The sequence below is a fragment of the Pantherophis guttatus genome, chromosome 2 (genome assembly GCF_059756535.1).
Source record: "Pantherophis guttatus breed Tessera chromosome 2, ASM5975653v1, whole genome shotgun sequence".
NCBI lineage: Eukaryota > Metazoa > Chordata > Lepidosauria > Squamata > Colubridae > Pantherophis > Pantherophis guttatus.
The window spans coordinates 265,226,134-265,241,655 of record NC_142064.1 but is presented as its reverse complement, the minus strand read 5'-3'; the positions used below and the strand labels follow the sequence as shown (position 1 = coordinate 265,241,655).

General features: G+C 44.2%; 1 protein-coding gene across 2 annotated transcripts in view; it reads left to right on the top strand.

Moving 5' to 3' along the window:
* Positions 1-14,025, top strand: part of LOC132710053 (uncharacterized) — a 31,572-nt gene extending 17,547 nt beyond the window's left edge. The window contains exons 1-2 of one of the 2 annotated variants that reach the window (XM_060685454.2): positions 9,717-10,533; positions 10,908-14,025. In XM_060685454.2, the coding sequence (XP_060541437.1) occupies positions 11,194-12,624 (1,431 nt within the window). In that variant the 5' untranslated portion in view covers positions 9,717-10,533; positions 10,908-11,193 and the 3' untranslated portion in view covers positions 12,625-14,025. Of the gene's footprint in view, positions 1-9,716; positions 10,534-10,907 lie in introns of those variants that run through there. The other variant, XM_060685453.2, reaches the window with a different exon arrangement.
* Positions 14,026-15,522: the final 1,497 nt, after the last annotated feature.

Sequence of the window (15,522 nt, the reverse complement as noted above, 5' to 3'; positions counted from 1 at the left end):
CAGGGCTGGGGCTCCCACAGAGAAGGCCCTCCCCCTGGGTGTCGCCAGCCGACATAACTTGGCCGATGGCACCCTGAGGAGACCCTCTCTGTGGGAGCGGACTGGTCAGTGGGAGGCTATTGGTGGCAGAAGTCGGTCTCGAAGGTACCCGGGTCCTATGCCATGGAGCGCTTTAAAGGTGGTAACCAACACCTTGAATCACACCCGGAAGACCACTGGGAGCCAGTGCAGCTCGCGCAGGAGGGGTGTCACGTGGGCGCAACGAGTTGCGCCCATAACCACCCGCGCGGCTGCATTCTGGACCAGTTGGAGCCTCCGAGTGCTCTTCAAGGGGAGCCCCATGTAGAAAGCATTACAATAGTCCAACCGGGAGGTGACAAGGGCGTGAGTGACCGTGCGCAAGGCGTCCCGATCCAGAAAGGGCTGCAACTGGCGAATCAGGCGAACCTGATAAAAGGCCCCCCTGGCCACGGCCGTCATGTGCTCTTCTAAAGACAGCCGTGCGTCCAGGAGGACACCCAGATTGTGAGCCCTCTCTGTGGGGGGCGAAGATTCACCCCCAATAGTCAGCGATGGCACCTGCTGACTATATCGGGGCGCCGGAAGCCACAGCCACTTGGTCTTGGAGGGGTTGAGTCTGAGCCTGTTCCTCCCCATCCAGGCCCGCACGGCCTCCAGGCAGCGGGACATCACATCAAGGGCATCGTTGGGGTGGTCTGGGGTGGAGATGTACAGCTGAGTATCGTCAGCGTACAGATCACACTTCACCCCAAAACCACGGATGATCTCACCCAGCGGCTTCACATAAATGTTGAACAGGAGAGGTGAGAGGACCGACCCTTGCGGCACTCCCCATGCGAGATGCCTCGAGGTCGACCTCTGTCCCCCTGCCAACACAAACTGCGAGCAGTCGGAGAGGAAGGAGGAGAACCACCGCAGAACGGTGCCCCCTATTCCTAACCCCCTCAACCGCTGCAGCATGATACCATGGTCGATGGTATCAAAAGCCGCTGAGAGGTCTAATAGGACTAGGACAGAGGAGCAACCCCTGTCCCGAGCCCTCCAGAGATCATCCACCAACGCGACCAATGCCGTTTCTGTGCTGTACCCCTGCCCGAAGCCCGACTGGTACGGGTCCAGATAGATAGCTTCATCCAGGTGCCGGGGAAGTTGTCGTGCCACCATGCTCTCAACAACCTTCGCCACAAAACGAAGGTTGGAGACTGGACGATAGTTGGCTAATTCAGCCGGGTCCAGGGAAGGCTTCTTGAGGAGGGGCCTCACTACCGCCTCTTTCAAGGTGGCAGGAAAGGCACCCTCACTCAAAGAAGCACTTATAATCCCCTGGAGCCAGCCTCGTGTAACCTCCCGGGAGGCCAGCACCAACCAGGAGGGACACGGGTCCAATAAACACGTGGCGGCACTAATCTTACCCAGAACCCTGTCCACATCCTCGGGAGTCACAGGATCAAACTCCTCCCAGATAACATTCTCAAGACCTGCCCTCGTCTCCTCCCGTGGACTCATCCAGTCGGAGTCCAAGCCATCCCGAATCCGAGCGACTTTATCATGCAGGAATTGCACAAAATCCTCAGCACGACCCTGCAAGGGATCTTCCCGCACTCCCCCCCCGGAGAAGGGAGTGGGTCACCCTAAACAAGGCGGCTGGGCGGTTCTCTGCAGATACGATAAGAGCGGAAAAGTGGTTAGACTTTGCCGCTTTTATTGCCACTAGGTAGGTCTTGATATAAGACCTCACCTGTGTCCGGTTGGAATCGGATTGACTAGTCCTCCAAATGCTCTCTAGGCGTCTTTTCCGACGCTTCATCTCTCTCAGCTCCTCAGAGAACCAAGGAGCCAGTTGAGATCGGCATCGGGTCAGAGGCCGCAAAGGCACGACGCGGTCCAAAGCTCCAGCGGCCGCCCTTTCCCAGGCGGCCACTAGCTCTTCAGTCGAGTCGTGTGTTAGGGTCTCAGGGAACGGCCCAAGCTCCGTCAGGAACCTTTCGGGGTCCATCAGGCGCCTGGGACGGAACCATCTGGTTGGCTCCGTCTCCCTGCGGCGGGGGAAGGCGGTAGGAAAGTCTAGTTGGAGGAGCGAATGATCTGTCCATGACAAGGGTTTAATATCTAGGTCCCCTCTACCAAGATCATTCAACCACTGACCAGAGACAAAAATCAGGTCCAGAGTGTGTCCCCCTATGTGAGTTGGGCCTTGAACTAACTGGGTCAGGTCCATGGCCGTCATGGAAGCCATGAACTCCCAAGCCACCTCTGACGCCTCACCCACGGATGGAAGGTTGAAATCCCCCATGACGATAAGTCTGGGGGTATCAACCGCCACCCCGGCAATGACGTCGAGTAGCTCGGGCAGGGTCACTGCCATGTGGCAGGGAGCCAGGTACGTAGTCAGCAAACCCATCTGCACCCCACGGCCCCACTTCACACAAAGGGACTCACATCCGGCTATCTGAGGAACAGGGGTCTCCCTCGGACAAAGACTCTCCCTAATAATCACCGCCACTCCCCCACCCCTCCCCTGGGCCCTTGGCTGATGAAATGCATGGAAACCTGGCGGGCACATCTCAACGAGGGGGACCCCCCCTCCTGGCCCAACCAGGTCTCCGTAATACCTGCCAGGTCCGCACCCCCCTCCAAAATAAGATCACAAATGAGTGGGGCTTTATTAACCACCGACCTGGCATTACACAACATCAGCCGTGGACCCTGGGCCTGAGACTCTACACAACCCAGGACACGAGTCACGCATTGGGGGCCGGAGTGCGCAATCACTCATAAACAGCGTATGCGCACCCCCGACACTTGATATGACCCCCTGCGTCCGTCATACCTGCCCCTCCCACTCATTATTTCAATTTCACAGCCCTTCTTGTCATCCCCCTGCTCCCCGGTTAAATTTCCTTTCGCGACCCTCCTGCTGCAACTAATCGACCCATCATCCCGCTCAGTCGCTATCTGGAGCCCCCCAGGTCCGCTTTTACAACCCCCACTGCCCTCCCGGGTCCCCTTAAGATTTTCTTTAAAAATTTAACTAAAAAACACCTCAACCCCCTCTTCGCTACATGCCATCTCTCGGGGTTCCAAAGCCCGTCATCAAGATAGGCCCTCGATAATGTGGAGGGCCAGGCCTGCGAGAGGGGGGAGTCTCGCAGCGCGAGAAGGTCGGCTTTTTGGAGCATCAACCGAACCAAAGATGGGAAAGAAAGGCCAGTCCGGGGGTCTATCATAGTCCAAAGGGATAACTGAGCATAAGGATCACAAAATGTCCATTTGTAGAGCTGGGCTCCACTGTCCTCTCACGACAGGGAGAAGGTCCAATGTTCTTTTCTCCAACAGAGGCTAATAGCCAACCATCCTCTCACGATGGCCGGTCCCGTTACAAGAGGTTAATGGGGACAATGTTCTATCCTCCCCGTTGGGATACAAAAAATCCCTCAGTTCTTTCAAATGGTGCTCAGTCTCTCCTGCCAGCGAGGGCATGAGTGGAACATGGTGGGGGGGGTCCAAAGTGTCCAGAGTGCAGCAGTTCATAAGCCCCTCCTCCCATAAAAAGGGGGGGGCAGGAAGGCAGGGAGAGGGAGGGGGGAAACAATATCCCCAGAGGAGGGTAACATCTCTTCCTCTGCCGAACTATAAGTCCAGGCCTCCTCACTTCAGCTTCTCCTCTTCATTCTCAGCAAACTACCATTGCAGCATTCTGCGGCAGACGCCATCACTGTCGCCAGTGACACCCCCCCCACCCCAGCACCGTAACAGATGCATCGGGGGGGCAACCAGCGCCGCCAACTGGCCTCCACCGCCAGCCCTGCCTTGGCTCTGTTCCTTTGAGTGGGGGGGGAGGGGAGGGGGGGGCATCGCCCCACGGCCGTTCGCACTACCGCCGGAGCCACCGTCCCCCTCCAGCCCCTCTTCTTTGATGGAAAATAAAGACCGCAGCCAGATGACTCTCTGCGGCCACACCAAGCTGCTCCCACCATCGCTGCTACCGCCGTTACCGCTGCTGCTGCCGCCGCCATCACTGCCTTTGCCTTCTCGGCGCCCTCAGCTGTTTTACGGCGCCCTCATCGCCGCCATAACCTCGCGGGGGTTCAGGCAGTTCCGCAGCGCCCAGGGTGGTTTCACAGCGTCGCTGCCGCCTCTGCTATCAATTTTGCAGCGTTCCGTGGCGTCCTCGGCGTCCTCGGCACTCTCCAGGGCCTCTCCCAAACCGCTAGCCCCTCGCTCCAACCACGATGTCACAGAGGGAGTAAAAATCCTCCCCAGGTTGGGCAGGGGCTCTCCTCACTGAGGCTTAGGGTCGCAGATGGATTTAGCGACCCTACACCCCCCGAAAAGACCAAATAGCCCCCATCGTCAGACCGGGAGCTCACCCAACACCGCCATCTTCGAGCATGCGCAATTGAGAAGAGTTTAGAATAAGATTTTTTTAAAAAAATAATCTTTATTTACATTTCATTTAAAAAGAAAGGACAAACAACATAAAATGACAAACATAACAATACAACAATAAATATATGAACTTCCATATAGTACCCTAGTAAACACGTATTCGGTACTATAACTCTAAATTATATTCCGGAGAAGGCAGAACATCTTATATCTCTTAATGCATCATTTAGGTCTATCCGACCACACTTGTCTTATATAGCATATATTTCTCTTCCAATACCAGTCCTCATCTAATGTGGGTTATAAATTCCTCTTTTCTAACCATTTATAAAATTTGTCCCAACCTAAACCTACTTGTGTTTGCTCTCTATCCTGTAACTTTTTAGTTAGCGTATCTGCTTCCGCACATTCCAAATTTTTTTTTATAATAGGCTCCTCTGTTGGGATATTTTGGTTCTTCCAAAATTGAGCATATATCAGTCTCGCCGCTGTAATGATATGTAATGCCAAATACCATAGGTCCTTTTTTATATTTTGCGGTTTGGAGCCGAGCAGGCATGTCTCTGGTCGCCAGTCAATCTTTAACACTAATATCTCGTTAAGCCATTTTTTGATTTCCCCCCAAAATATCACTGCCTTCGGGCATGACCACCATTGGAGAACATTTTAGCTAGTCTATTAGGCGGCAAATGCCACCTATAGATCATTTTATAGATATTTTCTTTATAGGCCATAGATACAACTAATTTCATGTTATCCCACCAGATCTCTTGCCATTTATCTAGGTATATTGGGTACCCAAAATTCTTCCCCCAAGCAATCATAGAATCTTTGACTATTTCTTCCCCTATCTCTAATTTCATAAGCAATTTATAAGATTTTGAGATCATACCCTTTTCTTGACCCATCAAAATTTTATCTAATTCTTGTAATCCTCCATCAATCCCTCTTCCATCCCTATCCTTTTGGTATTTAGACTGGATCTGCAGATAACTCCACCAATCCATCTGCACTCCTTGGGCGGTTAATTCCTGTTTGGACTTTAATTTCCCTTGTGAATTCAGTAGGTCCTTGTATGTTAATTTTTTAGCCACATTATATAAATTGGGATATGTTACTGCTTCTAAAGGTGCTAACCAACCGGGTGTTTTGATGTAGTATTTTTTACTGATCTTTTCCCAATTTTGAATTAAGATCTTTCTTATATAATGTCGGGTAAACCATTTACTCAATGGGATATTCTCACGCCAAAGTGCCTTATGCCAACCCTGTTGTATATCAAAGCCTTCTAACTTAAGGAGCCGATTATTGGATAAAGTAATCCACTCTTTTACCCAGGTTAGTAAAGCAGCTGAATAATACATCTCCCAACATGGAAGTTCTAAGCCTCCTCTTTCCTTTACTTCTTGCATCATCTTTCTTTTAATCCGTGGTTTCTTCCCCTGCCAAACAAATTTCGATATTATTTGATTCAACTCTATAAAAAATTTCTTAGCTAAGCTCACTGGTGCAGTCTGAAATAAAAAGTTAAACTTTGGTAAAACATAGGATTTCACAGTTGTAACTCGCCCAAGTAGTGAGAGTTGTATTTTACCCCATCTCTCTAGATCTTTTTTGATTTGAATTAATAATTTATTGTAATTATCCTCCTGTATACTCGAACATCTATTAGTTAGCCAAATTCCCAGATATTTAACTTTATTGACTACTTTTAGTCCAGTTACCACCTGTAGCTCTCTCTTAGGTTCTTCTCGAATATTCTTAGTTAATATATTTGTTTTGTTCTTATTAATTAGTAACCCAGCTACCGCCCCAAATTCTTCGATTGTCTCTAACAAATATAAATAAGATTCTATGGGCTCTTCCAGAATAAAAACCATATCATCAGCAAAGGCCTGGGTTTTATATACCTGTTGTCCAATTCTAAGGCCTTTAATTTTTTCTTCTTTCCTTATTTTACGTAATAGGGTCTCTAATGATAGAATAAAAAGTAAAGGAGATAGGGGACATCCCTGTCTTGTGCCTTTGCCAATAACAAATTCTTCCGTCAAGTCCCCATTTATCAATAATCTAGCCACTTGTTTGGAGTAAATAGCTTTAATCGCTTTTATAAACCTCTGCCCAAATCCCATATATTCTAGTTGCGCTATTATAAAATCCCAATTAACTTTATCAAATGCCTTCATGGCATCTATAAAAACTAATGCAACCTGTTTGCCTGGGTGTTCTTCATAGTATTCTAATATATTTAACATAAATCTCATATTATCCCGTAATTGTCGTGATGGTAGAAATCCATTTTGGTCCATGTGTATAAATTCATTCAAAAACCCTTTTAATCTATTTGCCAAAATTGTAGTGAAAATTTTATAATCTGAATTCAACAGGGAAATCGGTCTATAATTTTTTATATCTGATGGGGGGGCATCTTCCTTAGGAATCAAGCTAATATTTGCTTCTCTCCATGAATGGGGGATTTCCGCTTTTCCCACTACTTCATTAAATAGATCCTTCATATGCTCTCCCATAACCTCAAATATTGTTTTGTATAGTTCTGCTGGAAGTCCATCTGTGCCAGGGGTTTTTAGATTCCCCTGTTTCTTTACTGCTTTTTCTATCTCCATTAAAGTAATTTCTTCCTCTAGTATCTCTTTTGTTAGATTGGATATCCTAGGTAGGTCCGAATTCTCTATGTAATTTTTTATTGCACCAGATGAAATTTCCTCCCTTTTATACAATTCTTTATAGAAATCCACTGCAATTTTTTCCTTTCCTTTTTTATCTTTTAGTAAATTCCCTTCCTTGTCTTCCAATTGGTCTATTGGTCTACTCTGTTTTTCTTTTTTTAATCTAAATGTCAGCCATCTTCCTAGTTTATTAGCTGATTCAAAGTGTTTTTGTTTTGCTCTCCTTATCTTATCTTTCATTTTATCCAATTCTAGGAGATTAAGCTGATGTCTTAGTAATATTATTTGTTCTTTTGCTCCTGCAGAGAGTGGGTTATCTTGTAATTTTTCCTCCACCTTTATTAGTTTACTTATTAACTCACCTCTTTCTTGTTCTTCTTTTTTATGTTTATTGGCCATATATTTGATGCTAATCCCTCTTATAAAGGCTTTGGCGGTGTCCCATATTATTTGCAGTGACATTCCCGGTGTTTTATTCTCTTGAAAGAACCGAGGTATTTCTATTTTAAGCTTCTGTATGAACTCAGTCTCTTTTAAAATCTCTGGCCTCATCATCCATCTTCTTCTATTTTTCTTTTCCTTCTTTAATGTAACTAGTACTGGATTATGATCTGCCCAGTCATTCGGCATAATTCTAATCTCTGTTACTAGGGAGTTAAGTTCTTATGTCAACCAAATCATGTCCAGCCTGGACCACGATTTATGTCTGGATGAGTAATAAGTAAATTGTTTTTTGGTCGGATTGTGCTCACGCCATGTGTCTTTCAGTCCTAATTCCTCTCTCATTTCATTGCAAATGACTGGTAAGATTATCCTATCTTGTCCTCCTTTTCTTTTTTGATTTTCCCCTGCTTTATAATCCTGTATCCTATTAACAACTGCATTGAAATCTCCCAGAAGACATACCTGCTTATAGTCCAAGTCACGGATTTCTCTTTGTATTTTTCGGAAGAACAATTTATGTTTAGAATTTGGAGCATAAATTCCTATCAGTAAAACTTTACTCTGAGATATTTCCACCTCTAACAATAGTATTCGTCCCTCTTCATCTGCGAAAAGTTGTTTTGGGGAAAGATACTCTTTTACATACATTACAATGCCTCTCTTTCTCTCCTCTGAGGCTGCTACAAACAATTTCCCTGCTTTAGGGCATTTCAGTAAGTTGGCCTGTGACAATTTAATATGCGTTTCTTGTATACAAACAATATCCACATTAATTTTCACAATTTTGGTTAATATACGTCTCCTCTTAGCCGGAGCATTGAGGCCATTGACATTAACTGTCAATAGTCTCACTCCTTGATCCATCCCTATTTATTGGTCCCTTTAATTTTAGCTGCTAAGCGAGTTTCAATCCCATATTCTTCTATTTCTCCTTCCTCCCCCTTCCTCCCATTTCGTTTCTCCTTTCCTTGGTATGCTTGTATTCCTCTCTCATTTCTCCACTCCTCTTTCTGATCTTTTTGATTCTTTTTATCTATTTCTTTCTCTCTTTCCCCTTCATTGGGTCCAAAGAAGTTTTCACAGAAATCCTGTGCATCCTGTATATTTTCAATTTTTATCTTTCGGTCTTGCCAGGTCAACAAAAGTCCTTCCGGCAATAACCATCGATAAGGCGTGTTGTGTTTTCTTAATTGCAAGGTTATAAACTGATAACTTTGTCTCTGTTCTCGCACCCTTCTAGGGATCTGCTTTAAAAATGTGATTTGCCGTCCCTTATATGTAATATTCTGATCCCTGGCCTTATGAAGGGTTTCGTCTCTAAGCGCCTTTTTAGTAAGTCTTATGTGTATTTCTCTAGGCAGATTATGCCGTCTCGCGTAGTTGGTATAAACACGGTAGGCCTCATCTATCTCGCCACAAACTTCTTCCTTGTTCCTCCCCACTACTTCAGCAATCACTTCTCCCACAATTTCCTCTAACCGTTCCTCTCTGTCCTCCGCCACATTTTGCAAACGTAAGAAGAAAGCAGACTTCTCCATCTCTAAAAATACTACTTCCTCTTCGAGTTTCCTGACTGCTTGAGCACATCTCCTTTCACAAATGTCTATTTGAGTTTCAACTCTTTCGGTAGTTTTTTCAACCTCAGTCAATCTCTCCTCATGTTTCGTCAGAGTTGATCTCATCTCTCCCAGTGTCTCTTTTATTTGTTTCATCTCTCCTCGTAATTCACTCATCTCTGTTTTCAGGTCCTCGAAATTTTTAGATGTAACTTCTTGGTTCTTTTCAATTAGCTCTTGAATATTTTGGAACATTGTCTGCATTCCTTGCATTGTGATTGGTTTCTCTGCTGTTGGTAAATTTTCAATTGATTTTCTTAAACCTGGAGGCGTTGTGATTGGTGAGGATGCTGCTGTAGAGGGTATGTGCTTTTTAATTACTTTGGTGGCGGTTACTGTGGTTGACATGTTTGCTAAACAAAGAAAACTTTTCCAAATTATCATACACTACTATTATTACGTATTATTATTATTAAATATTAAATATTATTATGAAGTCTATTTAGATATACACAATCAATCCACTTTCTCCCTTATTTCATTCCTATCACGATACACAAGTAAACTCTATATGACTATATATACAAATTATTATATCAGTTTATGTTAAGTAATAAATAAATCTAAGTAAATAATTAATTGCTCAAACTATTAGATCATAATTAATATATACACTTGTACTAAGAGTTGATTAAGTCTTCAAAGAAAAAAGGAGAACTTCTTTAATCCCCACTCTTATTTCCGTTTGTCCAACTAATTAATATAAACAGGAAAAGGGCTCACTGTCACGCTAACTTCCTAGTAGGGAAGGCGGGGGGGTCCGGAGAATAGATATTCACCCCCAAATCATCCTTGGCTTTATAGTGATAAACGCTATATATTGTTCCTTAATCCACTGAGTTTTAGTTCTTAGCTAGAAGTTTTCACTCACTCCAAAAGTCACCGATATTTAGTCCAATTCACTCGCCCTTCCGGTTCTCTCCAATTTCTCAGCAGCGAGATCGCCAAAAACTTTGTAAATAAAAACTTCCTTCTCTTTCCTATCTGGGCTGCCGCTATTCTCTCCAGTCACTGTACAGCCCTGCAGTTCTCAAGTCAGTCTCTCTTTCGTCTTCTTCTCCTTTCCCGTTCTGTCCTGCCTCCCCGTGCCGGTCAAAACCGCAGCGTCATTGGCTTTGGGACCGCTTATACGCGGCCTTCTTCTTGCTCTCCGAATCCTCGGGGCTCACGTTTCGTTGCAGCAAGGGGGTCGCACGCCCTCTCCTCGCCTCTGAAGGAAGCCCCTCTGTTCCTCCTGCCTCTCCGGGGCTGGAAGCGGCTAAACAAAGCCGAGGAGTTTCAAAAAACTTGATCGGCACCACGGAGCTCGCGCCGCGCCAATCCTTCGCCCTGACTGCTGCACCGGATTTTTTTCAAGATTTTTTTTTTTTAAAGAGGTAAATGGATAAAATTTGGAACAAAATTGGTTGAGGGAATGTGAGTAATTGTATTTAATTTATACCGGATCAAATCCTTACTCTAAAAAGATGTATTTTATGTTTTATGTTTTAAAAAATAAAAAAAAAAGATATAATTGATGATAGTCCTTTCCATTGCTAAGAATTTGTGATTAACCCAATCAACAATTGAATTTGAATGGACATTTGAATGTGGATATCGCTAGTCTTCCATGTATCGAATCATAAATAATTTCAGTGATGATTCTAGTATTGGGGCATGATTGCTTTTTCATTGTAATATATACTTTTTTCATTTTTCACATCTCTAACCATTTTATAAACAAAGTTACCCTTTTCTTTGAATCTTACAGACAAACAGGATGGCAATAAGAGCACTCTGGACAACTGTAAATAACAAGGAACATTGAAAAGTGAAGATAATCAAGCCAGAAATCAAAATATTTTCCATTTCCTTCAGAAAAACACAGAATTTTCCTCCTCCTCCTCCAACAGCTGTTAGAAAGAAGAGAGAAAATCAAGAAAGAATAAGCAGATTATGCAGAATTCAAGGATACGTTACATGAAAAGATTCACTCCACAGAAAAACCCGGTGAGTGTCGAGGGTGCAGGAAAAGTTTCATTAGAAATTCCCAACTCATGAGACACCGGACCATGCACACAGGAGAGAAACCCTTTGAATGTCCCGACTGTGGGAAAAGCTTTAGTGATAATTCCAACCTGGTGACACACCAGAGGACTCACACAGGAGAGAAACCCTTTGAATGTTCTGACTGTGGGAAAAGTTTTAATTATAATTCCTACCTGGTAAGGCACCAGAGGACTCACACAGGAGAGAAACCCTTTCAATGTCCTTTCTGTGGGAGAAGCTTTAATTATAATTCCGATTTGCTGATACACCAGAGGACTCACACAGGAGAGAAACTGTTTGAATGTGCTTTCTGTGGGAAAGGTTTCAGTAAGAATTCCTACCTGGTGATACACCAGAGGACTCACACAGGAGAGAAACCCTTTGAATGTTCTGAATGTGGGAAAACTTTCATTACGAATTCCTACCTGGTGACACACCAGAGGATTCACACAGGAGAGAAACCCTTTGAATGTCCTGACTGTGGGAAGGGTTTTAGTGATAATTCCAACCTGGTAAGGCACCAGAGGACTCACACAGGAGAGAAACCATTTGAATGTCCTGATTGTGGGAAGGGTTTTAGTGATAATTCCAGCCTGATAAGGCACCAGAGGATTCACACAGGAGAGAAACCCTTTGAATGTCCTGATTGTGGGAAAAGTTTCAGTCAGAATTCCCACCTGGTGATACACCAGAGGACTCACACAAGAGAGAAACCATTTGAATGTCCTGACTGTGGGAAAGTTTTCAGTCAGAATTCCAACCTGGTAATGCACCAGAGGACTCACACAGGAGAGAAACCCTTTGAATGTTCTGGCTGTGGGAAAAGTTTCAGTCAGAATTCCAACCTGGTAATGCACCAGAGGACTCACACAGGAGAGAAACCCTTTGAATGTTCTGCCTGTGGGAAAAGTTTCAGTCAAAATTCCCACCTGTTGATACACCAGAGGACTCACACAAGAGAGAAACCCTTTGAATGTCCTGACTGTAGGAAAGGTTTTAGTGATAATTCCATTCTGGTGACACACCAGAGGACTCACACAGGAGAGAAACCCTTTGAATGTCCTGACTGTGGGAAACATTTTAGTAATAATTCCAGCCTGGTGACACACCAGAGGACTCACACAGGAGAGAAACCCTTTGAATGTCCTATCTGTGGGAAAAGCTTTAGTGATAATTCCAATTTACTGACACACCAGAGGACTCACACAGGAGAGAAACCATTTGAATGTCCTGACTGTGGGAAAGGTTTCAGTCAGAATTCCAACCTGGTGAAACACCAGAGGATTCACACAGGAGAGAAACACTTTGAATGTTCTGACTGTGGGAAAAGATTCAGTCAGAATTTCCATCTGGTGAAACACCAGAGGATTCACACAGGAGGGAAACCCTTTGAATGTCCTGATTGGGGAAAAGTTTCAGTCAGAATTATGACCTGGTGACTCACTCTGGGGAAAAACCATATAAGTGTCCAGATTGTGGGAAAAGTTTCCTTTGGAATTGTCGACTGGTGAGTCACCAGAGGACTCACATAGAAGAGTAACCATATGAGTGTCCAGACTGCAAAGATTTCAGTACTAAGGATAGCCTTCCAAATCATAAGCTTATATACACGGGAGAAACCATTTAAGTGCTCTGAGTGTGCATGCTGCTTCAGGAAATCTTCCAACCTTATCGCACACAAGAAAATGCACCTGGGGCCCAAAGTGATGCGTGTAGAGAAGGCTTGAATTTCAACTGAGAAATTACTTTTTTATTTGAGTACAAAAAATTTGCCTGATTTTTTTTCATCAAATATGTCATGGTATTAGATGGGAAGAAGGAAAGGAAAAAGTGGAACATGTTAATTTGATAAGGACTGTTTGGCCATTAATAGCAGAAATTGCTGGATATTTTATTTTTGCAAAAATTGTAGAAATCTGCAAACATCTTTTTAGGAGTGTTCTTTCCATTTTTATCATAACAAATGATTGAAATGCCACATGAAGAGGCCCCGTCTTCTCCCTGGATGTCCTCCCCCAATCAGCTTTTCCAGGCTGCAGGGATTGCTACAGACCATCGCTGCCTCCGTGCCTCACATTTTGAGCCTCTGAACACTCCATTTCAGACTTTTCAAGGCTGCAGGAATCGCCAGAGCATATTGTCACCTCTGTGCATTGCGTTTTCAGCCTCCACAGCCCTTTTATGGCCTGTGCACATTGTGTTTTTGGGTGGTCCCAGGCCGCCAATCCTGCCCAAAAATACAATGCGCAAAGACCAAAAATAGGGCGTGCAGAGGCCGAAAACGTGATCCGCAGAGGCTGAAAACACGATGTACAGAGGCAGCAATCAGTGGCGATGTGCTCTGGCATAGGTCTAAAACGCGTTGTGTGGAGGCCAAAAATGGCCAAAGGGTGGGGCCAGTGGGTGGGCTTGGCTACATTCAGTATATTAGACGCACCCAAATTTTCACCCTCTTAGGGGGAGAAAACTGTGTCTTATACTCCGAAAAACATAGTAGTTTATCTTTTCCTAACAATTGCAGAAATTCATTGCGCCAAGCATATCTGCTCAGATTTTGTCAAGAATGAGGCATGCAAGTGGGAGAAACCATACAAATAGCAAATATATTGGGGGAGTTTGAGGCAGTGACAAAAGCAGTGTAGAATTTCTGATGTAAATGTTCTGCCCTACAGGTGACCTTCATGGAGAAGAGCTGTAGGAATATTGAGTTGAGGAGAAAAGGGATTGTGTGTCAGGTCCCCATAGATCCTTATGGGGATGCTGTCATTCTGGCAGGGAGGGCCTGAATGCCACTCTACTTACTATCACTGTCTCTCAATAAACATTTCCTTTTGAAATCCCTCCTGTTTCAAGAGTCCTGCTTTCTTGAAGAGACAGTAGAGGCAAGTCCTTACATTGTGTTTCTAAGCACAGGCTCCAGGTTTATTCGCAACTCCTTCGCTTGGAGGTGCCTGCTTCCTTGTTAGTCTTTGATGGCTGGGGTGTGGGAGCAGCACCAAGGTCTGACATTTTGTGGTTCCCCCCTTGGTTGGGAAATGTGAGAAAAATTGTACAGTAAATAATGTTTCAATTTCTAAAGCAGCATTGCATAAGAATCATGAATAGATTTTGAGAGAAAAAAAGGAAAGTGTCAGCATTTATGTAAACATTGAGACAAGGTAATCCAACACTCTTCCCAATACATGGGAGGTGTTTCCTGTTTTTCATTTCTCTCCCAGAGCACCTTAATTTTTTTCAAACATTTATCCTTCAAATATAGAGAGGAATATTATTTGTAGGAGCAAAAGTGATGTTTATCCTGATTTTGTTGGGATTGGAAGACACCAAAGAATTCCAAGATTGTTCATTTCACCAGCACAATTCAAACAGACAGGTTAGGGTTAGGGTTAGGGTTAGAGAAACCAAGATGTAACTCAGTGGTTGGTCTGTCTGGATAATCACGGGACTTTCCATGACTGAGTAGAGAACACAAACTGTATCTCCCTGCTCTTAGCCCAGCACTGTCACTCGCTCTACCCTATGCCCAGAAGCCCCAGTGCACAGACTAAAGAAAATATATTGGGAGATATGCAAACTCCATTACTAAAGAGATGAGGGGAAAACATCTCCCCAAGTCCACAGCATACGGATCCTATTCAGAAGAGACTCACAGAAAAACCTCTCTAATTCAGAGGAGTATAAGAAGGTGGGAGAAGATACAAGGAAGATACTTGTATCAGGGAATTGTGCAGTCTGTGTCCAAATGGAGTCAGAGACGCTGACAAGAACTTGTGGCTTTATATAAATAAATATATTTACAGTAAAGACAGGCAAATGGGAGCAAAGTGAGGTAAAATCAACACGACAGAAACATCAGGTAAAACAGAGCATACAGGGTAAAAAGGCGGGAAACAAGGAAACTCCCCCTTTTCAGTCAAGGCAACCAATCACAGTTCAGATTGCCTCATGCAGTAGCCAGTTCTCTTCAATCAATCAGCTGTAACGGTGTGTTCTGACTCTTTACACAACCCCCACTGTTCCAGTTATAAATTTAAACATCTTGACACCCCTCCAATTTATAGTTGGACAGCATTTTAACCATGTTGTTTCACAAGATCGTTTAAGAACTACCAAAAGACAGAAAAAAAAAACAACCAACCCTAAGAAGTAACTGGGTTTTTGAAACAAAGACCATTTTGCTAGTTAATCATATTTTATGCATTTTAATAAATAACATCAAGCTAATCTTTTGCCAACTCAAAAATGAATTATGTGGTGTGTGAGTGGTCTGTTCTAGGGAGAGGGAATAATTGGAATTGTGCTGGTCACAAACTAAAGTGGAAATTATAATAAGCTGA